This window comes from Copidosoma floridanum, unplaced genomic scaffold (genome assembly GCF_036245765.1).
Source record: "Copidosoma floridanum isolate Cflo_tuat_1 unplaced genomic scaffold, Cflo_Japanese_pri ptg000001l, whole genome shotgun sequence".
Classification (NCBI taxonomy): Eukaryota; Metazoa; Arthropoda; class Insecta; order Hymenoptera; family Encyrtidae; genus Copidosoma; species Copidosoma floridanum.
In genome coordinates, this window is record NW_028321878.1 from 496,029 (window position 1) to 523,841 (window position 27,813).

At 35.3% G+C, this 27,813-nt stretch overlaps 3 protein-coding genes across 7 annotated transcripts; 2 read left to right on the top strand and 1 right to left on the bottom strand.

The window, feature by feature from the left end:
• The first annotated feature begins 1,239 nt into the window (after nt 1-1,239).
• On the top strand, nt 1,240-5,818 carry Lerp (lysosomal enzyme receptor protein). Its single transcript, XM_089588699.1, has 12 exons — nt 1,240-1,460; nt 1,699-1,900; nt 1,996-2,153; nt 2,239-2,501; nt 2,592-2,754; nt 2,950-3,465; nt 3,539-3,733; nt 3,808-4,134; nt 4,210-4,470; nt 4,546-4,639; nt 4,715-4,860; nt 5,563-5,818. The coding sequence occupies exons 1-12, from the start codon at nt 1,296-1,298 to the stop codon at nt 5,653-5,655; spliced, it is 2,583 nt and encodes an 860-aa protein (XP_089444825.1). The 5' UTR covers nt 1,240-1,295; the 3' UTR covers nt 5,656-5,818.
• A 1,444-nt stretch (nt 5,819-7,262) lies between these two features.
• Nucleotides 7,263-17,165, bottom strand: Tl (toll like receptor). The gene is made up of 10 exons (XM_014360739.2): nt 17,144-17,165; nt 16,799-17,044; nt 11,338-12,075; nt 11,016-11,248; nt 10,774-10,923; nt 10,574-10,663; nt 10,193-10,484; nt 8,914-10,069; nt 8,725-8,849; nt 7,263-8,649 (listed from the first exon to the last, which is right to left on the bottom strand). Exons 3-10 carry the CDS (start codon nt 12,025-12,027, stop codon nt 8,290-8,292), a joined length of 3,096 nt encoding a protein of 1,031 aa, XP_014216225.2. The 5' UTR covers nt 12,028-12,075; nt 16,799-17,044; nt 17,144-17,165; the 3' UTR covers nt 7,263-8,289.
• A 1,899-nt stretch (nt 17,166-19,064) lies between these two features.
• Nucleotides 19,065-27,268, top strand: LOC106644988 (uncharacterized). 5 transcript variants are annotated; one of them, XM_089591131.1, is made up of 9 exons: nt 19,065-19,334; nt 19,535-19,983; nt 22,132-22,559; nt 22,665-22,854; nt 23,063-23,220; nt 23,298-23,551; nt 23,623-23,854; nt 23,931-24,126; nt 24,283-27,268. In XM_089591131.1, the coding sequence occupies exons 3-9, from the start codon at nt 22,272-22,274 to the stop codon at nt 27,162-27,164; spliced, it is 4,200 nt and encodes a 1,399-aa protein (XP_089447257.1). In that variant the 5' UTR covers nt 19,065-19,334; nt 19,535-19,983; nt 22,132-22,271; the 3' UTR covers nt 27,165-27,268. The 5 variants fall into 5 exon arrangements, with proteins under 5 accessions (XP_089447257.1, XP_089447252.1, XP_089447262.1 ...); XM_089591126.1 differs by having other exon boundaries at nt 19,535-19,936; XM_089591136.1 differs by having other exon boundaries at nt 19,535-19,802.
• The last annotated feature ends 545 nt before the right edge of the window (nt 27,269-27,813 follow it).

Consider the following 27,813-nt stretch of genomic DNA (forward strand, 5'->3'; position numbering starts at 1 on the left):
ACAAAAACTCGGGGCCCGTGACGGTTTAAATTAATGCAGCGATCTTCGCGAGAGTTGAATTATGCAGGTAAATGGACGATCTGAGGCTTCTTTTTTTTACTTCAGGCTGTGAGTTGTATGTATCCCGTAGCCGGGGGCCGTACCATATAACTATTTTTATGTACATCGGCCTATGTTATAACATAGGCACGCGAAGCTAAAAAAAGTTATATGGTACGGCTCCGGGAACTTTCTTTCACTTAACGGCCATTGAGACGAAATTTTCGTTTACTGAGATCAAAAATTGCTATTTACAACGATTTTCTTAGATCATAACGTATATATTATACCCAGTGTAAAATTATTTTTTGAGCAGTTCTAGTGGGCCCCAAAAAATTATAACTTGTCACGAACGATGAAAAAAAAAACATTAGTGGTAAATGATCCAATTACTGCGCACTGAAATTTTTGATTGTACTAAATTTCTCATTTCTCAATGTTTTCCGATGTAAATTGAACCAGTTTTACTTAATCTTTATCTGCGGAATCTTGTGCGATTAAAACGACAAACATTTTTCTGTTAAGTAACTTTTTTTTTTAAATAATTGTTTTAGTGCTAATATCACTTGCTGGTATTACTGCGCACGATTATAAAATTAGCACCAGTCGCTGCGCCCCCAATTACTGCGCGGGTATCTCCCATAAGGTTTTCATGCTGAAGCCCTAGACGGCCTAGACCCAATTGCTGCGCACCAATCACTACGCACGACTACAAAGTTTTGTAGGTTAGATTAGATTCGTTCAGAGTCACTCAGTTAAACAATTATAAATGTCATGATGTAAAGTATGATTCTGGATTGAACGTTATATTAACGTCCGTACGTGTTACAATATATCCAAGCATCCAAATTTTTCAGTCTGTTTTTCTTATTTTCAGTTACCGTCGAGTGCGCAGTAATTGGTGCCTGCGCAGTAATTGGGTCATTTACTCCTAGATGAACTAAAAATCTTTTCGAGGCTTTGTCCCTTTCAGCCTTCGAATTTCGAAATTATACGACTTGTATCAGTTTTCGTAAAATGAACCATATATAGGGTATACGTGCACAACGGTGGGGTCGGTGGGTGGCTGGCGGCGGCTCAAAGCCCGAACACATCGGCCAGCGGGTGTCGGCGGCGCGGCGGTGGCGATAATTCTCCGAATTATACGCCAGTAGGTACTTCACGACTCTTTTTGGACTTGAGTACTTTCTTTGTGTTGCATGCGGGCCAGTAGGTACGTCCAACCGGTGCAAGTGCAGTACGTAAGGCCATGTAGCATGTTTTTCTTATCGCACGGACTAGACAGTTTATGGACATCAGCGAGTACTTCATCATTTCTAACACAAGGGGAAACAGCGATGCGGTTATTGATTTTCGTTTTGGCCGTTCTCGGCTTTTGCCTGACGGCTTTGGCTAAGAAGCAGGTGGTCAAAAAGCGCACGGTAACAAGGAATAACTAATTTTTACTCTTTCCTTTTTTTCTCTCTCTTTCTCAGATTTTACATAATATTACCTTTACTTATACTTAATACTCGTACGAGTATGTTTTTAATGTAATGTTTTCATTTTTATCTCACACAGAATAGTCTTTCTTTGAATTAAGTCTTATTATTTTCTGCCTCCCGCGAAGTCTCTTATTCAGTTTTACATGTTATTTGTTTTTGTTAATCCTTTGTGCAGCCTCACTATTGCGAGGTGAGCGAGCCCGGCTTCTCGTACAAATTTGATTTTAAGAAGCTGAAAAAAACCGACGACTACGTTATTAGACATGACAACGACGTTTTGAGATTACAAATGTGCGAGCAATTAACGGATTGCAATAAACACAAGGGATACTCCATTTGTTTATCAAAGGGCAAGTCTAATTCCGAGATAGGCATTGGTAAGTGTTTTTTTCTACGTATTTTTTGAGACACTTTTTTTGTGCCATTACGCAAAGCTAAAAGATTTTATTTTTACTTTTCTTTATTTATACAGGAAGGGAACCTCCTGAAGTAATTCCCGAATTTGGGAAAATAATTTTCAAGTACACAGGCGAACAGTGTGATGATAAGCACAATTATACTGTAAACATAAAAATGATTTGTGATTTTGCTATCAAAGATGGAAGTGGCATGGCATTTGCCGCAGCAATGGTATGTTTATTTGCATCTAATCTTATCTTAAAAGACGTTAAAAATAAAAGAAAAAAAATTTAACTTATTTTTTAAACAATTTTAGGATACCAATCCATGTGAATACAACATAGCGTGGCGAACTGATGTCGCCTGTTCAGCTAAAAAAGTAGTAAATTGTACTGTGGATAATGGATCAAATCATTATGATCTATCTAAATTGATTAATCTTTCAGACAATTATAAAATCACATTTAATGAAACCCATTCGGTAATATTAAATGTTTGCCATTCCGTTTTGTATAGTCGTCGAGCTTGTGGAGCACATAATGGTATGTGCCTTGTTAATAATAATGCACCAATGGGCCAGTAAGTTTAATTCATCTTGATTTTAAGTATACATTCACGTGGGTATACATTTATAAATGTACGATTATACACATATGTATATGTTTCTAGGACAAACAAGGGACTGGGTGAACCAATTGATGATTTACAATTTATTGCTGATGGCGAATTATCTTTGATTTATAAACAAGGACCAATGTGTCTTGAGAATGTTCCTAATGCACTTCCACATATACAATCAGTAATCATATTTACTTGTGATTTAGATGCAACAGTACGTACAATACGAGATGTTTTGCTTATACAGTCGAGCAAGTCAGAGTGCCCCATACTGTATATATACATATATGAAACAGTTTGGACCAATTTAACTGCTATGAGAATAAGCGAATAAGTCTTATGATATGACTTGGTTACTGATCTATATAGACTTGGAAATTTATTGTACACTAATTTATTTTTTTTTTAGGATACACTACCCAAGTATGTAGGAGGGCAGGAAACATGTAATTATACTTTTACTTGGAGAACTGCACAAGCCTGCAGTGAAAAAAAGTTGCATGAAAAAAGCTTAGAAATAACAAACAATGACGTGTGTACGGTAAAAGACCCCGTTACGAAACACGTTTTTAATTTAACGTCATTCATGAATAAAGAGTTTAATGTTACGTCGTTTGCAAGTAACGAAATATATAAATTCAGTATTTGTTCACCTTTGGGTGATTCTGTCTGTGGACCAGAAGCAGGTGCTTGTAGAATTCACAGTAAAGCATCAGGTGGAAAAGCTACCACCAAATTAATGTGGAAAGAAAGTGGCCCATATTTGAATTATACGGATGGACATTCATGTAACAATAATCAGAGTCGAAGATACACAATTATTGAATTTCATTGTGGTAATAGAAATGATTATGAAATTGAAGATCAAGATGATATTTGCAGTAAAGTCATAAAAATGACTACAAAATTAGTTTGCGACAAAAAGGTAAAATTTATGTTATTATACATCAAGTGCATACAGTTTTAATTCACACAATCAATATTTTTAGAAAAGGGAGTGCGCCACTGCTAAAAATGAAGTTAATTTAAGATCATTAATTCGTCTGAGAGAAAATTACATAACTAAAGTAGATGGTGCGAATTTTTATATGAATATTTGTAAGCCACTTGTAAAAAAAAATAATCTTAGCTTGTGCAATGGTGCGGGTTTATGTAAGGCTGTGATCACAGACGGCAAAATAACGGATGTTGTCGTAAGAGTGCATTGATTATCAATAAAAGTGTGCTTTATTGAAAAAAATTTTGATGATATAATTTTTTATCATAGAATTTGGGATATCCGGATGACAGTCCTGTTCTGACGAGTGCTGACACAGTCACGTTGATGTACCATAACGGGTCAATATGCAAAGAAGAAAAAAAATCAAGAATAGAATCAAGGATATTGTTTTCATGTGATCCATTCCTTTCAAATTTGGCGCAGGGTCAGCCACAATTTTTGAGATATGAAAAATGTATATACTTTTTTGAATGGAAAACAAACGTTGTTTGCGGTAAAGTTGACGGCATTTATGCCAACAATTACATAACTAATACTTATGGTGATCACCTAAATTTATCAGTATTAGCTATGGATAAAAATCCGGTGTACCTAGTACGTATTAAATTTTACACGTAATAAGTTTTTTTTCCTCTGCATTCAAAATTAATTTGGATCTTATTCAAACAGGTTGAAGATAGACTAAAAACCAAAAAGTACAAGATATCCTTTTCTAGCAATAAAAAGTATTGTCATGGAGCATTAGTATGTGACACCAACAACGACTTAAATTATGGCACCGAAGTAAGTGTGATTTGGGATTATTCTCACAATCTTATTCGTCTCTCGTCAACTGAAGGTAGCAGATGCAGCGATGGTACTTTAGCACAATCGACTATCACTATATTCTGTAACGAAGAATCGTATACAGATGAACCACTATTTCTAAGAGTAAAAACATATTTTCCAAAGCAATCAAAATTAAAATTCTTGTTTTCATTTTATTAATACTATTGCAAATTTCAGGGGGATAATTGTAGTGTAGAATTCGAATGGTATACTAGTAAGATTTGTAAGTCGCAAGCAGAACCACTGATTTCTACATTAAATAGTACAAATGGTAAATATATTTGAATATCACAAATTATAGAATTGCAATTCTTTCTTCAATCTCAAGTTTTGTAAGTAATTTCAGGTGGAGCAATAATTGGTATCATTGTTTTGATAGTTTGTGCATTATCAATTTGTTACTTAAAAGATTCGACAAGACGATCTCGTTTTTTAGATCTAATTACCTGTAATTTGACTACAAGAAACTGTGATCGTGTTAAGTATTCTCGGGTATGTTGTCAAAAAATCAATTCATCAATCAATATACAGTTAGACTGTGCTTGATACAAAATTTCTAATTTAAGCACATTTATTTGATTTTATTTTGTAGTTTAAATCATGTGTATCTGCAAAGAAATTTTTTTTTTTATTTCATAAGTATTACATAGGCATCACATTAAACATCACAGTGTCAATTATAATATTGCGCTATACAGAAACTTGTTAAGAATTTTTAATAATTTGTAAACTTACTAAATTGTTTATTGAAAAAAAAAAAAAAAAAAAAAAAAAAAACTAAATGAAAATAAATTTTTTATCGTGTATTTAAATGTAAAAACTATTCATAAAAATGTTGAAATTATTAGGCTCAATCAATTATACTTTTACATTGGTTAAAAAAAAAAAAAAAAAAAAATTATAAACCAACAAAATTAAATGATCATTAGATCTTTAAGTTTGAGCTCATACTTTTTCATACTCACAAAATTTGTTAAATAGATTAAGAACTTCACATAGTATAAAATTTTTATGTTAATAAATTTATTTCAGCTGGCCAATACACACACTGTGAGCTTGAAAATAAAATTTGTTTGAAAGTTGTATTTTTATTTTTTATTTTATTTCATTTTATTTCCTCACGATTTTTTGGATCTTCGCAAAAAACTGCAACCGATATTTTATGTTTGACAAGTTATTCTTGTATAATTTCAGGTGAATACAGTTGAAGAAGTACACTTGCTATTGAATACTTCGGATCCTACCGTCATTGATTCAGATAGTGAGGATGAACTTATGGAACCCTAAAATGTTTGATTTTAATTGAACGTAAAGTATCGTGTAAAAATCCAGTAAAATTTGAATACAAAGCGCCTTAAAATCTAAATTTATAAGATATGGGCAAAGTACGTTTAAGATAATATACATACAGAAATGAACTGAGGCTTTTCTCCTACAAAATGTTTACAAACTGTTAGCCACTAGAAAAACGTTACAATTTTCTTGCAATAGTTTTTCTCGATGTAACGTACATAGTTTTTCAAATTATGATGTTAAGTTGGTTTTCTAATTTATATAAAATACAGTAAATTATAATTTTTTTTACACATTTTCAATATACATAAAAAAAAAAAAAAAAAAAGAATTAAAGATTTGCCAATAGTATACATTTTCTCAAACTCGATAAAGTAATTTTAAATACTTTTGTTAAATTTTTTAACATGTTTAAGGATTTCTCTTACCAGTGACAACCACTGACTTTCGGTACTTGACATTTGCGCTGTTGTACAGCGATATGTATAATAATGGTGTGTGCATGTGTGTGTATATATGTGTAAGTCAATTGTAATAGTGTGCCTAAGAATGAATTTTTTAAATTATTACGTTTAAATGTCATGTAAGTACAAACTGCAATTTTTTATGCACGTTAGCTTTATATGCGATCGTTTGGAGTTAAACGTGCTCTTCATTCGGTTCTTAAACTAAAACACGTCTGAGAACCCCTCAGAACCGATATATTATCCAAATCATGCATGCAATAGCGCTTGTTTTTTTGGTATTGTAGTTTAGGAATCGAACTGAATCCAAGCCAAAGTGATTGCAAATAAACGCAGGTGAAAAAAAAAAAAAAAAAAAAACTTGTATAATATAATAGTAACTTTTGATACTGATATCAGAGGATGCTACTACGATACGAAGCAATGCTAAAGGGTGTATGTTTTTTTGTACTTGCCATACTTATATTGTACGCACCAGTGTCGAACACTATATTTTTCCCAAGCCGAGCGCAGCATATGTCCAAAGTTAGACTAAAAGCGCCCGAGTTATGGAATAAGTATTCAACTATTGTTTCATGTTATTATTAAAAAAAATTTGTTATCCATAGGAATATGAACGTATGAAAAAAGATGGTCTTATTTAACAAGATAAACATGTTTGTAATATATTTAAAGTTTGTTATTCACCTATTAATATAGTTTTTGTTCTTGTAGTCATTGAAAGTATTAACAAAAAATTTGTCTTATCAAAATTGGATTGTTTTCACTAATATTTATGCTGAGATACTAATTGATTTGAGTTTAACTAGACTAAGTTCTAATTTTTTAACTTTAAAAATTATTAAAACTCTGAAACCATTTTTTTTTAATTTTACTACTACTGCATTATTTGTGTTCGAAGTAACTCGTATAATTAACATTACTTAATTTTCGTTCCAATTGAGTTTGATAAACCACTACTAAAACACCAATCTGCCAAAAATTGTAAAAAAAAGTACTTACCATTTACTACGTATATACAAGTGAAGTCAATGATTTAAATCCCTCAGAAATTTTTTTAATACATCAATTAATTTGTGAATGATGAACTTTTAAAATCGTCAAAAGTACTACAATTTTCGTCAACATAAGCTTTTTTATTTGTTCGAAAACATTCTTAGGTAAATTATAAAAACAGTTTTACATTTCAAAAGGTGCAAGTTTTTCTTGATTTACGTATGTACAAAAAAATATTTACAAACAAATCGGCAATACATACATTATACAACTAGAAAAGTTTATTTTCAACTTCTTTAAAAATATTTAAATTGAAAGTTCCAAGATTATTGTGGGTAAAAAGTTAAAAATATTTTTTGTAATTACATTAAATAGTTTTAAATTATTTAAAAATAGATACAAAAATATTTGAGACAGTCTTCGTCAGGTATGTTTTGACAATGCTTTGGAAGCTTTAATAAAAAAGTGATTTATTTCATTAAAGTTTTAAAAATAACTTAAAATACATATAAACTTCTAAACTTATTTCTAAAAAAGTCATAATTCTTCACTTTTGTCTGTTAAAAGCTAAAAAAATATGGGCACGTTTGATATATTTGTAAAACATTCATGAAAATATGTAAAATATTTTGCATTGAAATATTTGTTCAAAGTAATAGGAGTAGTTCACTATTATAATAGTTTATCCTACAGTCTTGTAAAATATACGACTGCGAGTGTCTTTGAGAGTATCACTATTCATAGAATATATTTTTTTTAAATTGACTTGCTTTGTTGAAAAACGAGTATTAATTAAGCAAAATAATAACTAACAGTCTAGTATATCTTATAAACATCTCAGAATTCATTCTCGTGTAAATTAACCCACCAAATAAAATTCTGAATACCTTATTCAAAAATAAAATGTAGAAATCTTGGAGGTTTTAAGATTTATTAATCTTTAACAAGATAACTAGAATTTTGTGATTGGTAGGTGATTACGCATCTTGCGCGATATGCTATGGTCATATAAAATATCTTTAATCAATGCTTTTTTTTCAATTTAAACCGCAGAAGCACTGTAACTAACCGAACAGATAATCATGATGTGTAAACACTGTAACATCGTAAACTTACAACAAACAAATTGACAATAGTAATAGTGATAATAATAATAGTAATAATTTTATCACGCGCCAAGGTGTCTTTCTTCTTCGGCATTGGACTCTAGCAGTTTTGTCGAATCTGACTGGGCAGTGATTTTGGGCATTGGTATTACTTCAGTTTTTTCGTTTTGGCGATGATTGTTAACCGGCAACTGGGATAGGTGCTTCTCAATTATTCGAGCGTTTTTTGACCTTTTCTTTTTTTTTGGCAGCTCTTGCTTGTGCGGCAGGGCGTACCGCAGTTTGTCCCAGAACCAAGGATCACCCCATTTTAAATAGGTATTCATGCTCAGATAAACTTGGAGTTCAGGGTCGAGTTCTGCTGTATTACCAATGTTTCCATACAGAACTACTATGACTCGGGCTCTGCCTTCTTTCAATGCCTGTGCAAAAGAAATTTTTTTTTTTTTAATAATTTTTAGCCTTAGAAGTGGCGAAATTTAATGTGAAACATTTACTTGATTATACGCAGTACGAAATTCGATTCTTGCCCACACACTTTCCAAAAAATTTGGAGACACTATAACTATCGTTCGTCTAGATTCTTCAACTGAACGGGCAATTTGTTCTGGTATCCATTCTCCTGCATTAAAAAATAGTAAAATTAGAAATCTCATTTGTATTTTTTCATTAAAATTAAAGCTCACCAGCCAGCCAATCTCTGTAGTGCAAGCACAGCTTGTAAGACATAGGCCCCTCCTCAAGCTTTGTAACAATCTCCTTCTCGACGAAATCCTCGTCCTTGTGTGAAAAACTGATAAAGGCGTCGTATAGTTTGTCTTTATCGAGCTCGGCCTCGGTAACGAACCAAAGACAGCACTGCTTTGAGTAGAGCCACATTTTAATCTTCATCTTGTATTTGAAGTAAAAGGCTGCTAAGGCGCTTCCAACGGCGATACAAGCAGCAAAAAAGAACGCGACGAAAACGATAAATTTGATCATGCCCTCACACAACTCGTCCGCCGTTACCTCCGACAGTTTGCGATTGTTCTCGCGACAGGTGACGTCGTGAAGCTTATAAGTCGTCAGTTTTTTTTGGACAAAGTTGAGCATGTTACGGGTCTCGCAATCGCAGATCCAAGGGTTGCCGTGAAGAGTGAGATTACGCAACAAGTCATCGTCGTCGTAAAGATGTTGTACGACGTAATAGTTGATGCGCGAGATACTATTGTTGTGTAGCCTAAGATCGCGTAGCGAGTTCGAGAACACATCAACCCTCACGTCAGAGATGTTGTTGAAGGATAAATTTAGAGCCGTGACGTTAGCCAAGTAGGAGTTGTTCATTTTGGGCGTCGAGTGCAAACGGTTCCCAGTCATGTTGAGCTCTATCGACCAGTTTTCCGAATTATTGACCATCGAAGGTACGCTCGTTAAATTTCTGTGCGAGCAGTCGACAGAGAGGACCTTTCGTCCAGGTATCCTCCAACAGGTGCATTTACCGCTGCACGCGTCGCTCGTATCGTTTGATTTAGTGAGGCAGCGCAGATCTTCCGATCGTACAGTAGATATTGGGGAGCCCTTGAGTTGAGGTGGTGTCACGCATCTCATGTCCCTGGCGCTGATGTGCACGTAATTGTAGACTTCGTCGTCCATACCATGTTCAAGATAACGAAAGAAATCTAGCAGGTGACAGTCACAGTTGAGGGGATTGTCTTCTAGTTTCACTATAAGTTCTTTACTTATGCCGTTCATTTCCTGATATGTCATGGCCAAGTTTTCAAGACCTTCCAAGTCGATCGTAGAGATTTTGTTGTTTTTCAAATTGAGCTCAGTTTTGCTGCGTAGCATGTCAAAGTTAGACTTCTGTAAATTATTAATATTATTACTAACTGTAGAAAATATATTTACGTCAACGCCTAAACGTTAAATGTTCGTTTGACAAAAAAATAAGAGAAATAATAATAAATAAGTGAATAAAATTCTTACTGAGATGTAAGTGATTTTATTGCCCTCTAGATTCAAATTCTTTAAACTTAAGAATCTCCAGTCAATAAAAAATTGAGTTATGTTGTTGTAAGACAAATTCAAGTCTATAATCGAGGCACAACCAAGTAAGAAGGAATACGGCCACACTGTGGGACTAGCGAGGGTCAATTGGTTGTTCGACAAATCAACGGATTCCACACTTTTTAGAGCGCAAGCGTTAAGCTCCATGTAAACCAAATTGTTATGAGACAATTGCATAATCTTGAGGTTACTTAGACCAGTAAAAACGCCGCTACATCGTGAAAACAAAACGATATTATAGCACACATACATGTTTACCTTACGTATATTTAAACAAAAATATGCAAGAATAACTATTACTTGCTGAGATTGGTGAGTAAATTGTCATTAAAGTAAAGTCTCTCCAGATCCTCGCAGTCTTTGAATAGGCCATCGGGTAACTCGATCAACCTGTTTTCCAAAGTTAAGTTAACCAGTAATATACAGTATTTCCAAGTATTTTGTGGATCCCGAAAAAAAATTGTCTACCAAGTATTTTTGAGTAAAATAAATCTACAAACCTATTTTCCGAGGCCCTGAGATCGGCAAGGCTCGATGTGCCCTGAAAAAGTTTCGGTGGCAGATGCGACAAACTATTGTTGCTGATGTTGAGCGCCTGGAGCGAATGGGCACCGTAAAATACGTCAGCAGGTATGCTAATAAAGTTATTGCTGAAAAATGAGATTTGCACAGATGAAAAAAAATTAAAATTATATTGACCCACGATTTAATATAATACATCACATGTATATTATATAATAACCTCGTCAGCTCGACGTAATTCAAGTTACTCAAATTACGGAAGAAGCCGGCCGGCAGGGCTTGCAATCCACCCCGATTGTGGTTCAGTCTTACGAGTTTAATTCTGCTGCGCTCGATGCGCAACAAATCGCTCGGGAGATCGTCAAACTCATTTTCGCCCAGATTCAGTCTCTCGAGTTTCATCAGTCTGCGGAAAAGACCGGCCGGCAAGTTTTTCAGCCGGTTCTTGCTGATCTAAACATATATATATATAATTTTTCAATATTCACCAATTGGGTATACTTTTTAAACGCAATAAGTATAAAGGAGTATGGAGAGCGTACCTCGATGAGCTTGAGGTAAAGGAGCTGGTCAAAACTGCCCGGCTCAATCTCGGCAATCTCGTTGCCGAACAGCAGCAGGTTCTTCAGGCCCACGAGGGGAGCGAGATCATCGCGGTGAATAGCCTTCAGGCCCGCGCCCGTGATCTCGATCTCGCGCAGTTTCTCCGAGCCACGGAAAAAATTCTTGGGAAACATTCGGATCGACACATTCTGAATCATGAGCATCTCGATCTCGACCTCGCTCAACAGATCAGCCGACACGTGCTCATCTTCGTGGCTGCTGTTGCTGTTGAGCAGATGGAGCGAGGCTAGCTGAAAGCCGCTGAGGTGCTCTTTACGCAGCTTAGAGCACGCCTGCTCGATTTTCACTGTGTCGTTGGTCTCGATGCCCAGCGCCTTGGTAACATTTAACAAGCTGAGGCCAATCGGGAGGGCGCAGTTCTGGATAGTCACTTTTTTGGCTTGCGTGAGGTTCAGCCGGCCCTCGGGGAGATTACTCCAGATGCTCTCGACGGCCTTCTTGCAAAAAATCTTGACCTCGAGGTGCAGGCAACTAATCTCGAAGTCATCGTTGACCAAAGGACGCTCCGAGTTGCAGACTTCGGCTCGCGAGATTGGGAGGTCGGCTATCACGGCCAGGCCGATGATCGCGCCGAAGACCACCAGCCGAATGTTGCTGTTGCCGCTCATCCTCTCAGTTGCATAGCGCGGGCGCCTTCTTTTTCCTTTTTTTTCAACCTGCAAGCCGAACAAAAAAAGTTTAAACAATTTTGGCACACGTTTCTTTTTGACAAGACCCTTTTCAAATTCCTTTCCAATGGATTGTGCCGTAGTCCCAAAAAATATTTCCTACTGCTTTGTAGTTTTCGAAAAAACGATTTTGCAGTTCGAAGGCAGATTTTGAGCACGTGTTGCTTGTTGTTTTTATTGTTATAGTTCTCGAGAGTTAAAAATTCGCCAAGTTCAAAGTAGCGCTATTTTTCAATCGTTTGCAAATCGGTTAATAAAAATCTGCGGGTATTCCAGAAAAAATAATTAAAAATGTTTTGTCTGTAGTATACGTTTCATTAATGGTACGAGGCGCGTACATTATAGTTTTATTTTAGAAACAGTGGGCATATTTAGCCTTCATTTTACTATACTGTACTATTTTTTCCCCCATTGGTTCAGCAATCATCATCGACTAGTATAATAACCAAGTGTGTATTACAGTAATTCCGTACGCACGAAGGCACTGTTATGATAAAATTAAAAATCACAATCTTCAAGTAGACCTTCGAGGTGCACGTAAGTATACGATTGTAACTTCTCTACAGTATAATATATTCGTAAGAATGTCATGTAGCCTCGTTAATTTAGAGACTGATCAATTATTGCATTTGTAACTGTAAACCTGTTGATTAAATGAGCACGTAGAAAAAAAAAAAAATTCAATTACACGATGTATGCTTGGATATCTAGGGGACCAGTGAGTAGTCATTTGTCACGGTACATGTATGCGTAACGAGAACGAAACGGTCACGAGGATAAAGTGACAAAAATTTCTCTGATGAATTCTTATGATTAGCTATACGGCTATGGACACACCATTACATCAAGTAGGTATCAGTATATGTAGGTGTACGGTTTCCTAGGATATTCCTAGGTGATTGACTGAAAAATTATAACAGGTAACACTTACCGATGGCCATTAAAGTGCCATTTAACAAAGAGAAAGTGAGAAAGAGATAAGCAGGTGATAAGATAAATGTACACACAAGTATGTACATTTATCGTTGGCTTTTAATGATAGAGTAGTTGATGTTTTTACATATCGACACCCGATGATGTCATCTTGAAAAAACGTATCAAATTAAAAATTTATGATAAAAATGATATCATTCGGTTTTTTTTTTTTTCCCGTATGTTGACTAAAAAAAGTTCACTTTAGATTTGTTCAAGAAAATAATGATGAAATTAACCTTGAACCGGAAATTTTTAAGATTTCATTAAAGATATACTCATAAGATAAGTTTTATCAGTAAAAGTAAATTAAGTAAATGAAGCTAAAATTAATTTATATTTTATATATCGAAATAGCTTCAAGCCAAAATGAGACCACCATCATTTTTCGCGGTTATACAAAAAAAAGTAAAAAAATACCGCACTTTAATTTCATGGTTATAAATTGTATATCTCAAGATTCGTTGGCTCGGTCTAATGTTAGGTAGAAAATTTACACAATAATTTTTCTTAAATTCTATCTTTTTGGAGTAATCAAATTGTCAGAAAACGTTTTTTTTTTTTTTTTTTTTTTTCAACTTTGCCCATTTTTATTACGATTTATTTAAAATATAAAAAAAAAAGAAAAAAAAATTTCTTGAAAAAATTTCATACTTCTGAATTTTCCCATGCACCCAGAAAATGTTTTAGTCCACGAGTTTACATTTTGAGGCTCTTTAAAGTGAACAGTAGAAATTTTTGCAATGCTACGAGAGTCATGGAATTAATGAAAAATAAAGATATATGGTGTGAATTTCAAACTTTGCAGCTCTTATTTCATACAGTTTGTGAAAAATACTGTGGGCAGAATAATTATACCGACGGGGTTCGACTTTTACGCAAATCTATACCCTGGCGTCCACGAGCACGGGAACTAGGTATTGTTACGCGTTACTCTGCTGGTATTTTAAAATCACTCGTCTGATTGGGAACGGTAACGGTACGTTGTTAAATTGACCCGTGAATTATTATGATTTAATTCTAGGGTCATAACATGCACCAAAGATGTATACTATATATTATAATACCGGTGTCAGTCCGTTGGTGTCTTTTCGGAAACTGTAGCAGCACAAGCTATCGACATCAATTTCAATTCGCGATTCGAACCGTTCAAGTTGATTCTTTACATCATGTACGTTATTTCTTAAACATTTATAAAAAATGATTGATCGTAATCTGAAAAATACCGGTTCAACCATAAAATTGGATGACACGATAAAAAATATTGGTCTGATAATGATAAAAAAAAGGTATTACGTGACCGATTCTGTTTATGTGGAGTTTGTAAGTTACCATGCCACAGCCAATTAAGCTACGGTGAAACGTCGCTCATAAATTTGTCTCTAGTGAGAACAATTACATAATGTTACAAGATTCTCCGTGAAACGATCGTACCTATATAAGTACCTAAGATTTAAATGCCGTGAATGTACCTAATTACCAACGACTCGAGCAAGATATTATAGGGTCGATTCGAATTGGTCGCTTCACCGAGGAAAAATAAAATATAAAAATTACTCTGCTGGATTGTTAATTTGGTACTAATCTAAAGTCTTGAGACTAAGTATTCACTGCTTGTACCTTAATTTTTGTTGTTTGTAAACTAAAAATCATTGTCCAGCATGTAGTTGAAAGTAAAAAGCCTGTAAATGGCTGAATATGATATCAGATAGCCGTTCTATCACGGTGCTTTTGACCGCGCAAATAAATATGGAAATTTGTTTTTCTCGAATGTGCATGTCATCAGAAGTACCCACGCAAATGATAATAATAATAATAATAATAATGCGTGCGTGATTAACTGTAGCTGATCATTTTTGCTGAGTTTACTTAAAAGTGCGTATTATTTACAGTCTATGTGAAAAGCATGAGCAATCCCTTGGATTGGTTTTTTTTTTTTTTTTTTTTTTTTAATTTGCTGGAAAAGAAGGTATAACTATGTATATGTATAATGTAAGACGAAAGACGGAAATATAAATAAAGAATTACTTAAATTAAAAAAAAAAAATTAGATGTAAATGGTTTGAATGTCAACCAAGAAAGAGAGAGGTCAATTCTTTGAATAAATTAACGATGCATAGGTATATATATATTATAATAACCCATATTATCATCGTGTTTGCTCGAAAGCCATTTTATCAGAATGAAACGAACGAGAGTAAGAGGCAAACTGCAGATAGCCTGCAGACAGACATAAGTAGGAGGTATACATTGAGAGACACACGTTTAGACACATGCACATACGGTCCTTCAAGACCGGCTCTTGTACGACTCGGATGTGGCTGACACAGTCACTGTCACTGATCTTTACTAGGGTACACTTATTTAAGTACATGGGGTACATACATCATGCGGTTGATGAGGCCGACGAAACGTTCGCACAATGTGTGTTACGCGCATTTTATAGGATAATTACTTGGCACGATGTGTGCAAATCTTACTCGAAGATTAAATCTATCTTCTTCGGTATGGCTATATGATGGCACGGCGTTTAGACATTCGTGCGTTATTCTTATTTTTCTCTCATGCGCGCAGCTTCCTTTTCTCCCTCCATTTTCTTTTCTCCAAAATAATACTTACTTGATACATCGTCCGTGCATCTGTGCACTATAGCCACCATATACTGGAAACCTATATATACCTATGTTTATTTAAAAGCTTATGATTGCGTTGAGAAAAACATTTATACTTCACTGCTCAGTGGAGAAATAAAGGAAAACAATAAATATATGTAAACACGAAACGCTGTGAGACTGGATGAGAAACAGTACATATTTATAATATAGTATGGGTACTCTCGGACCGCATTTTTTTTGTACAGGTTATAATATTATATATAGGTACTTATTGTGGAATTATGAGAATCAATGGTAAAAGTTGCCGAATGATTCAGTCCCGGCAACTTAATCATTTAGAACTTATATATAAGTACTGTTTAATTATTTTTTTCATTTAATCCTTAATAAAAATGAAAGCAATCAACAGCACACGTGCCGCATGCACACTATACATCTTATTTTGCGCGTAAATCTCGAGACCCAGAAACACCTACATCATCAAAAACATGCATACATCGTATATCACAGGCATGCGAGAGTGCACGTAATCTCATAAAATTATACGATAAACATTTATGTATAAATACGCACATTTATAATTACAACATTATTAAAGTAGTTTCGAAGTTTAGAGGACAAATATATAATACCATCGGCGAAAAATATGTGTGTAGATTTTTTTGTTCTCTTCTTTTCGGTAAATCTCTCGACCAATAACTAAATATGCGTGTATTATTAGCACTTGGGTATCTCTCTCAGCTATATCTGATAAACACGCACATCGCCACATACATGATGAATTTTTCAACTTTGTTGCAATTCCCGTTTTGACAGTACTCGAGAGAAATTTGACCAAAGTTCTATGGCTATTTTGGCATTATCATTATCAAGTTTTTACAAATGTATATGTATTTATGTATGTTGCACAATGAATTGCGGATAAATAAACAAAGCAATTGACGTACAGAACAAAAGACAGCAGCTATACTATACTACAGTACGACATATACCGAAGTACGTTGTCATAGAGATCAATGATAGCAGGCATGGTTCACTGTATAGGCTTTCACCCCTCCCCCCGCCCCGGGGGGAAATAAATATAATAATTGATGTTTGATAATGATGTACGTGTGGGTACTTACCTATTAGCTGCATACGATGCACCCACCCACACGATCGTATTAAAAAACACAGGTCACATCTGAGTCCAAATGATGTTCAGAAAAACGTGCGGCGACGCCGACGACTTATACATGAGTTAAATGTATAAGTACTTCTTGTTTGTATACGTATATATAGGTTGTAAGAAAAACATATGGCTGCTCCGCTCGTCTGCACAGTGCACACTGAGTAAGGTTCGGCTGACTCGGATTGCGGCTCGCGGTTCGCTGATGTGTTTTTGTCAGCAAGAAAAAAAAAAAAAAAATATCTCTATATTACTACCTATATATACTCACTAACGATGCGTCGAGAGTCGAAAGAGAGACTCGACAGCCAACTGTACAATATGAAGTTGTATATTATGTTTTGTGTATTATCTCTCTCTGCGCGCTGTGTGTGTTTGCCTTACTCTGTTATCATTTTTTTCGTCACATTTTTTTCTGAAAAAACCAATGTTAAAAAAAAAAAAAAAAAAAAAAAAAAAAAAAAAAACAATTTTCATTATTTCTATTAACAATCGAGTTTATGAAGTAGCATTAAGACAACGCGTTATTTTATCATTTCTTATATCGACAAGAAAAAGCAGAAGTTATTCTTGTTTCTTCAGATATCTGCATGCATGCCTCAAACCTACATATATATATATATATTTAATGCGATACGTTCAATACATTTTACTATGGATTTTTGCATAAATGAACAAATCTTCCAATCAAACTGTTCAACATTTAACAATTTCAAGCCTCAGTACACTATTTTGAAAGATGTATAAGCATGTGTGAACGTACACATATGTTACAGGTATCATCAGCTTCGACGATTTCGAGTTGGTTGAAAAATATATGCAATATCATATTTCAGTGCAAACTTTACAAGTACGTACCTACATATATGTGGAAAAAAAATCTTGTATTTCCTTGTTATTAGAGCGTGTATAATTTATCAGATTAATTTTGGGGATAGAAATGTAATATATGTTGAACATACATACATATTCGTCTTTTTTTTCACAGTAATTTCTGTATACATGTTCATAACGGGTCTGTATACAAACCTCGTTGAGTAGAATACATTAAAGCAGTCGTAGTCATCAACAATTAAAGCTGAACTTTATCATGAAATTTTGTATTCTTTCTTTATATAAATCATCGCTAGCCCCTTTGTCACTCCACTTTAACAACTTAAACGTAGCAAGTATTGTTTCTATTAAGATAGACAATAAGATAATTTATTTGATATTTTTATCAAACTTGAACACTTTACAGGTTGCGTTCGATTTACCGCCGAGCGCTCGTATCATTCATCGTAACATACCACAGTACGGTAACGAGCGCTCGGCGCTAAATCGAACACGACCTCTATTTTGTCCAAATAATTACAGACAACATTTTTTACAGAACAAGAAATAAGAATCATCGGAGCTGCTAATGTAAGTATAAAATACAAATAATAAACCTAAAATTGAAAAAGAAGAAAAAAGCATAAAAAACATTGCCAGTACATGCATCAGATGTACGAAGAAAGTCATGGCTTTATTCCTTTCTCTGGAGAAGGCAGGATTTTACAAATTGAAATTTACGCGTTTTTGCAAGTTTTAGTACCTATTTAAAATTATGTCAATTTGAAAAAAACGTATTTATCCGTAAAAAATTATAATTTTACAAAAATTTCTTTTACATTTAGTAAAATGCTTTTTTATTTTTTTTATTTTTTTATTTTTTCAAGTAATCGATTCTTTCATAGATTTGTTCGACTAAGGTGCTCCGAGCTTCCGAGCAACCCCACACCATTGAGGCGTATATCTAATATTTACAAATTATTTTACCGTCTTGATCTGGAGTGGTATTCCGTAACTATGAGCTCACACGGTGAAAATAAGTTACAGAATACCACTCTGCAGGGACATAAATACGCAGGTATACCTTATCAATGACTCTTGGGTCGCTCGGAGGAGCAATTGTTGGACAAATTATCACGACATTCGATAAATCGCAAATACTTACTAAAATTTTTCTCGATATTCCCAAAAATGACGATAATGCGCATGCGCAGTTTGGGGATTATTGATTATATTTATATGAATTATATATTATATATTATATCCCGACCCGATTATCGAAAAAAAATATACTTAGTTACTTTTGCGAGATCTCGAAAGTCGTGATAGAATTACCTTTTTCGAGTAATCGTTTTTACTTGTGAAGCCACCCTACTACTGTAATATCTATAGTTATAGTCCCACTGAAACGAATATTACCGCGCCAGGCCGTCAGGACTTTATTTACTATTTGTTTCTTTTTATTTACGAAGAAACTCAATGTTTTCACAATCGTTTGAGTTATACTAAATCATACTTTGATTATTTATCCAAGACAACTAGCGGAGTAGTAGCCTGAAAGCCTAATAATGTGCGAATCGTGTTAAGAATAGATCATTAGTGTAGCTGCTGTTAAAAAGTTAACTAAAGTTTTTGGTTACATCTTATTTTTCGAAAAAGCAATACCTGGTTGGAATACGGTAAATACAATGCCTATTAATTTATTTAACAGGTGTCTGGCTAATTTTCAACGAAAGCATTGTTTTTACTTTGCATTTGATAAAAATAGTTCGTAATTTCATAGTAATTTGTACGATAAATCACTAAGTATGCACTTGACTGTTATAAAAATAATTAGGAATCTGATGCATCTCTCTCTGTTTGTTTTCACTGTTTGCAGTAATATCAATATTTATGCTACACATCCAAGCTATCTAACCTCAACATCCACTGCGGATTGCGTCCCGCGTGCGGGAAACGGGGATGGCTTTATTGTCTTTACGACCAATCACGAGCACGAAGGCTAGTTCACCAGGCAAGAGGATAGAAAAAGAGGGATAAGTAGTAAGGGGAGCGCGTTGTCTTCTTCGATCCGAAACTCGAGACCCACCTACATAACCCAACCACGGCGGCATCTAGCCTGTTCAGTCAGTGTTGTAAAATCTAAGGTACGAGCAGGCAGAACAGGATCGAAGTGCGTTCTATACACCTACCTATATACGTAGCTTTCGGGAACATAAGACACTTTCAAAAAACAACCAAGACAACCATTTACGGTGAAGAAATCAGTGCTATCAGTCAGGTGCTGCTTATTTCTACAACTAAACAATCGCTGACATCGAAAAAACAGTAATAATATTAAGCCTGAGCTTACAAAACTTACGATTACGTTTTTGAAGTATGTGTGCTTTTCTGCAATGGAGAATCCTTTCTTTTCTTGCAATATATACTTTGTATAAGAAGCGTTCTGAAACGCACAAGTGTACGCTTTCGTAAAGGGTCCATTTATCAAAAAACCTCATTTCCGTACAAATCTGTCATCAAAGTACATTTGGGTAACTTTTGTCGTCCGCACCAGTCAAGTATTATAAGTACCTGAACCTAAACCCCTACGTTCGTTCTACATGATGCCTTCGTTTAAGGCTATCCCAAAATGGCGTTAGTTTCATTACACCGGGCCTTCTGGGAGTTTTTTTACATTTTTACTACAGTATAGCGTGTAGTACGTGGTGGCGCGGTGCTTGTACGTGCCTACGTGGCGTGTACGTGCATTGCAGGAGTGGTATTCCATAACTATACTTTGCTGATGTACATCAGCCTATGTTACAACATATGAGTAGGCACACATGGTGAAAAAAAATTATGGAATACTACCCCAAATGCTGATACTCCATACGCTAGACTCTGTATGTATGTATATACTTACCTGTTCATTACGCAAACTTTCAGAACTAAATCATCTTCGTGCAAGCAAAGCAAACGTATAGCAAAAGCTGGGAATGATATTTCGTTTGAAATAATGTAGAGCCTCCCCTCCGCTACTAATTATATTTATATTAATGCTAATTATTGTTTGCAGCGGTGCTAGACGGAAAACTTTTCCTATCCATAAATGTAGCTCACTAGGTATAGGATCTATGTACCAAAACCCCCAGCGCCAACTTGTGGCTGATCCGCGTGGTTACGAGAGTACACGGAGAAGCATGGATGCTTAAAGCCAATAATTTTTTTCATTAATATAATTTATTACTATCTCAAATTATTCTCAAATATAATCTATAACTCCTCGACTTCACGATAATATATTTTCCAGCATGAGATTTTGCCTTAATAGGTTGTAAAAAAGACGTATACCCCTAAGCAACAAAAGGATATACATCTTTTTTACAACTTGTTAAAGCAAATTCTCATGATGAAAAAAATATCGCAAAGTTGAGTAGTTAATGATTCTAATATAGATAATCAGAGTATAAGGAAGAATCTTGATATTAATCAAAAAAATTATTTACTTTAGGCAACCATGCTACTACTACGTGTATTCTCTTAACTACGCTGACGCCACATCTTGGCGCTGGGGGTTTTTGTGCACGGAAACTAATAAGAAAAATTTTTTTTTTCAATGATTTGGTAATCTGGTAATTAAAGCACAAGCGCCACGTAGAGGCCAAGTACGGTACTAAGTTAAGTTAGTAAAATCTCATCCCGAACCACTAAAAAATCATCAATTTTTATCGAATGTTTTTACTTAAACTTTGCACTTGCTTGAAGTTGAAATAATAATGTAATGCTAGTTTCATTGATTATCAATAATGTAATGCTAGTTTCATTGATTATCAATCATGTAACTGAAAAAATGACGAATCAACCCCTGTGATCGGCAGGTTATGTTTCTGTATAAAGTTGCATCGGAAACGATTACTGACTGTTATGTAGAGATACAGCTGCAAATGTTTATTGAAAAAGATTTTATTTGTTGTTTTCAATTTAAACAATCGTTCGACAACCAACAAAACTAACCTTACATTGTTATTTTAAACTCAGACATAGTATCTTTTTTATTCACCCCTGTAAAAGCTTTTATTTTTCTTGTGATTTTCGAGCGGTATATACTTATTATGTAATTTCATTCTACTCACAATCAGTACTATGCTTAACCACTATATGACGTGGACACAAAGCGAATATGGAAGCTATGAGAAATGAAGAGTACAAAATTTAGAAATATTGAATATCCGAGAACTATGCTTGACAGGCAGGAGTAGTAAAGTTAAATATAAATTTATATAGCAAATAGGAAGGTAGCTGTAGCTGAGCCCAAACTTGCTCTCTAACGAACATTTTTTTCTGATTGATTTTGATAAATGCGGATTTTTAACTTTGTAGTTAAGACAAATTAGTATTATTTGTTAATTTTTTTTTTCTTTAGTGAGCAATTTTAATGAAATTTGATATAGATGATCATTAACAATAAATAAACTTTTTAAACCTTTTTTTTAGGGATCAATTTATTTGAATAAGCTTGAAAAATTGTGAGAGAGGAATGCTCCAGAAATTAAAACTATGAGAGTGTAGGTGCTGACAACTTCATAGTCAAAGCATCTGTATTGAGCGAGCCTTTCTATGTCCATGGTTAAGATATGAATTACTATCAGGAAGCGTACAATGGCTTCAATGATGAGTCAATGCTTGGTCCCATATCTGAACCAAGTAAAGATGATCAAGATCTGGAGTTTGATGCCCAAATCAATGCTTTACTTGATGAAGTTGACCAAGATCTTGCAGAGGATATGGTTCCACCATCAAGGGCAGATGTTAAAGCAGATTCTTTAGATGATAAGAAAGAACAGTATGAAGATTATTATCATGAGTTTCCTGATGAAGCACATGATGAACCAAATGAAATACCTTCTTGGTACAATGAAATGGTTTGTGCTCTTACCAAAATACGATTTTCTTTGTGAGTATATGCCTGAAATTCACTAATCAAGTATATTTTTTTTTTTTTTTTTTTTTTTTTTTTCACATTTTAGCTTCAGAAGAAAGTTAGGGAAACAAAAAGACGACTCGGTGAATTGAGTAGTGTTGTTTGTATGGTTAGTTCCAGCACAAGAGAAATCATCACTAGAATAGAGCAAGATCATAATACTCCTTTTTGTAAACTGGATCCTCCAAAACACCCTTCGTTAAAAAAACCATGGACAAATTATTGGAGATTCAATTGTTAGTTATTATTATTATTATTATTATTATTATTATTCATACACTTTCGATGTATTGAAAAATTTGCGTAGTTCTTTACAAACATTTCCAAAACAGATAAAAAAAAATTGTTTTCTAAATACATTATATTATAATGAAACACGACCTCGCATTCAGTAATGTATGGGGTGTTGCTCTATTTATTAAAAAGAAAAACACTTTGTTTTAGGTGTGACCAAATGTAGTGCTCTATCAACAGATGATGAACATGCTCACACGGCTGATTGTGAAATATTATTACTTGAACACGTTGGTACATCAACATCAACAATGAGTGAAAATATTTTTGCGAGTGAATTTCCAGATTACATAATGAAAACCGTTGAGGTACTTTTCTATAAAAATGTTTAACAACTCACAGTAATTTTTTAAAATTGTAACTTGAATATTTTTTCATTATTTAGGTATTTCAACGATTTGCGGATGTGACATCAAAAGATACATCTTTACACATTGATGATGACGATTACGTTGACTCTGTATACGAAAAACCAACCTGGACTTATATAAAAATTAGAAGTAATTACAAAAGTGAATTACAGTTAACAGTTTGTGGCAAAGCTATTAAGCCATTAATACCTCACTTGAAAAGATTTTTCCATTCTGGACCTGGTAGAGCATGTAATGTTGTATCGTTATACTGCATAAATGTAAAGTGGTACGTTAAAAAAAATATTTTTCCTCATTTCATCAGCTGTCAGTTAATATTACAAAAGTTGACTTTTCTAGGTCACAAAAAAAGGGTACTTTTCCTCCAACGTTTTTGGATGGTTGCTTGGAATTGAGAGATAAAGTTGGGCCCATAACAATCAATTACACTCCAAAAACCAGTATAAATTTCAATTCTATAGAAGCCATACAATTGGGTTTGGTAATGACCGATTTCCTAGAACTTTGTAATGAAACCACATTGATCGACATAGGATGTAATTTTGGTGCACTGAGTCTTATGTTGTCTCATGTAAGTATCATCCAAATTATAATTTAAGCAAACATAATGATCGAAGAAAAAACACTAACTTTGTATTTTGTTGCAGAAATGTGATAAAGTCATTGGGCTAAATACGTTACAGCATGAGATAGATACAGCTGAAGGGGTAAAAGCATTCAATGGTATATACAACGCAACATTTATAACGTGTCAGCCAAGAGATGTTCAGACCAAATGTATGCCATTAGTAAAAAAATGCAGAAGTGTTGCAATGTTGCATTTAGCAACACCATATGGAAAAAGTAAGTATTTTTAATAAATGTAGATGATTCCAGCTCTGAAATAAAATGCATGGCTTATGTTAATGAAAAAGTATTTCCAAGGTTACAACTTTTTTATGTGGCATAAACTGTATTTATGAAATGCTTATAGTAAATATTTCATTATAATTTTCACAGATCCAATGGTGTACAGAGCTCTTCGAGCATTACCAGCTATTTGGAGAGTCGTTGTATATGGCACATTTTCAAAAGAATTTTACAAACTTATAACTACATTAACATCTACTGATGATGAAATGGGACATGAATTTTTGCCAGCGAGAGGTTGTATTATTGATAAATCTCCATCAGTGAAGGACGCCTTTGACATTGTTATTTTATTTGAAAGACCACCTCTCATTGATAAGTCGGTTCAGTATCTCCAAGCCAGTGGCTCAAAAGTCAACATGAAAGAAGAAGAAGACTGGGATTCTAACAGCAATGATGGATCTAAATTTTCTTTCAAAAAAGAAAAAGTATTCAAACCTCGGGGAAAATTTGGAGGATATGATAGCCCATCGTTGCCCATAAAGTCTGAGACTTCACATGTTCGCCCAGTACTGGATCCTACGCCATATAATTGTGTTAGAGGTGCTGCCTTAAAAAAAAGCCGAGTTTTTGACTGTCCATCAATGCCCACTGAAACTTATGATGGTTCATCGAAGTCAAAAGATAATGGTATCAGACCCAAAACCGAAAAATCGCTTCACAACCGACCCTCTCCATCTCTAAGGAGACCAGAGTTTGACTTTTTGTCAGACTCAAATACCTTATCTCCGCCATCTACAAGATCAGAGTTTGACTTTTTAGATGCATCGGTGCCATTAACACCAAAAACAGAACCGTTTGATCAGAAACTGGTAAAAATGAAAAAAGAAAAGGCTTACGAAACTCCCTATAACGATTTTCCGGTACTAAAGCCTAAATGGGAAAAGCCATTTGATCAGAAACAACCAAAAAGGAAAATAAGAGATCCAACAAAAATATTCGATTATCCGACTTTGGAGGAAGTAGAACGTAAAAAGAAAACAGCAGTAGTACCCCCACAACCCATAAAAACCCGTACTCACAGTCCACCGTTGGCCAGTGGTTATAAAATCCACCCATCAGAAATAAAAAGAGAAAAAGAATGGTCTCCTGATCAATTGGCTCGACTGTGCAACCAACCAGTACCGGAAATATACGAAAAAGGCCCGTATCACCCGCCTGTGCCCAAGGGACCGCCAACTAAACATGAAAAAGATCCCTACTATCCACCTTTGCCAAAAGAACAACCTGTTGTAAGGCAAGAAAAAAATCATTACAGTCCACCACTGCCGAAGCAAACTTTTACCGTGGAAAAAGTGCGAGTGAAGCCAGAGCCACGCTCACCTAGAGAGAAAGAGGAGGGGGAGCTGAGCTCGGACGACTCAAATCATGCGCCACTCTCCAACTTAAAAAATGAACCTATGGATCTTGATTCGAGTAACGTTAGTATCAAGAGTGAGGCCATGTCTATAGAAAGCAGCAGCAGCAGCATGCCCATTGTGAAACCAAGCATTGTAATAAAGAGCGAACCAATTGACGTAGATGACGAGGAACCAATGATCATCGAGCCTCCGAAGGTAGAGCCGATTCAGCCGATTGTAATAAAGGACGATCCTGACGAGTTCGAGAACATGAAGACACCAGTGCACGTCCCCGCAGCCTTAAGTACCAATCAATCGCCTTCGCCGCCGCCTGCGACGGCTAACTTCAAAACTATGGATGGCTTCGAATTTTCGGTAAAGCCCAACCAATCTTTTCTTGGTTTCAAGCAGCGTGAGTCTCATCCCGACGTTGCAGTCAAGCAGGAAAAAATCGTGGTGAAGGAAGAACCGTTGGACAGGCCGAGCAGCTGTAACAGCAATAACAGTAACAGCTGCCAAATGAAAAAGGTAACAAGCGAAGACAATGGCGTCAATGACGACGAAGAAATCACGATAATCAGCGAAAAGCCGAAAAAAGATCTCAGGGATCGACTGAAGTACGTTATAGAAGATCAAAAGAAAAACTCGGAAGAAGACTTGCGCAAGCTCATCGAGCAACGTAAGAATCTACAGAAGCAACTCGTAGACGAGGATTCCGACTACCAGCCAACAATGGCCTTCCCCAGCCGACGGCCTCGTTCGCGTTCCGGTTCTCCCCTAATGGAGCAAGGTTGGACTCGTCGGTACCGTTCTCCTGTCTCGGAAAGTTACTACCGGCGCTCGCCACCCTCGCCTCGCAGCGTGCGACGTCGTTCGCCAGCCTACTTGGGAGCTTCGTCGCCGGTGCGCTACTTCAGACGCACGCCCTCGCCTCCCTCGAAGTATCCCAGACGCATGCCACCGAGCCCTCTGAGATACAGACGGTCACCGTCACCTGTGCCGAGGTTTGGGCGCCCAGGGTATCCGTACTCCAAGTATCCATCGTCGTACTCGAGGTCACCTCCGCCGAGACCGCAACGACGCTCGCCCTCGTATGAACCTTACGTGCCATCCGGAAGTGCAGCAATGGCGGCTTACAGATGGAGGCGCCAATCACCCTCGCCACCACCCAAAAAGTACAAGTACAGAGAAACGTCGAGGTCACCGTCAACGGTTAGAAGGAGTTCAGGATCGCCAGTTTCGCACAGCAGCAGAAGGAAATCGAGATCGTCATTATCGTTGTCACCTCCATCTACCAAGAGGCACAAAGGCACCACGTCGGAAGAGAAAAAGAAAAAAAAGAAGAAAAAAAAGGATTCTTCGCCTGGCAAAGATTCTGTGAAGGAAAAGAAAAAGAGCGAAAAGAAAAAAAACAAAGACAAGGAGAGAGAAAGAACGAAGGACAAAGGCAAAGATATTGAAAAAGTAGAGGGACAGGTAAATTTGAAGGAAGAAATAAAAGACAAAGTAGGAACTGAAACTGTCAATCAAGGTACCGATGAATGGGATATTCCTGCATTAAGCACACTGTCAAGTAAGCCGCAGACGTCGAATTCGCCAGCATGTAGCAGCCCCAAAGCTGCCGAGAGTTGAAGAAATACAGGACAGGATACAAGAGGGCCATCTGAAAATGAGTCGAGAGAGCTTTGCACTACCATGAAACGTAGACTCATGGAAATTTCCATAAGAATGTTCAAGTAGTGACATTCTTTGTTTTTTTATTTTTTTTGTTTTTTTTTATTTTTGTACATACGTTGCATCGGCTAATGTAATTCTACATGACCTATTCTGGTATCAATCACTCGATTGTATTCTTTTGTCACTTAATTTTTAAAAGGTATGCACGAAATAAAAAATATATTTTTTAAGATTTTTTTTCTTGTTTACCTATTAAATTAACGAGTTTTAAAATAATTTTATCATCTTTTTACAATTTTCGTTGAAAAAAAATTTACAATTAAAAAAAAAATTTTTTTATTTATTTCAAGTTTCTTTAGCACTTTTTTTTCATCCCTAAGAGGATCGAGCATTTTTAACTGTTTTATCGATATAATTTTCTAAAATGTTGTGCTCGCGCGGGATTAGAAGTGAAGCACCAAACTTGCAATCGCTAAGCCTGAGAGTCTCAATGATTTACCTCCATCTTGTCACATGGATATATAGCTTCCAATGAGTGGGCTCAATTTTACCCGTGTGAATTATTTTAGACAGAATACAATAAAAATGTTGATACCATACCGAT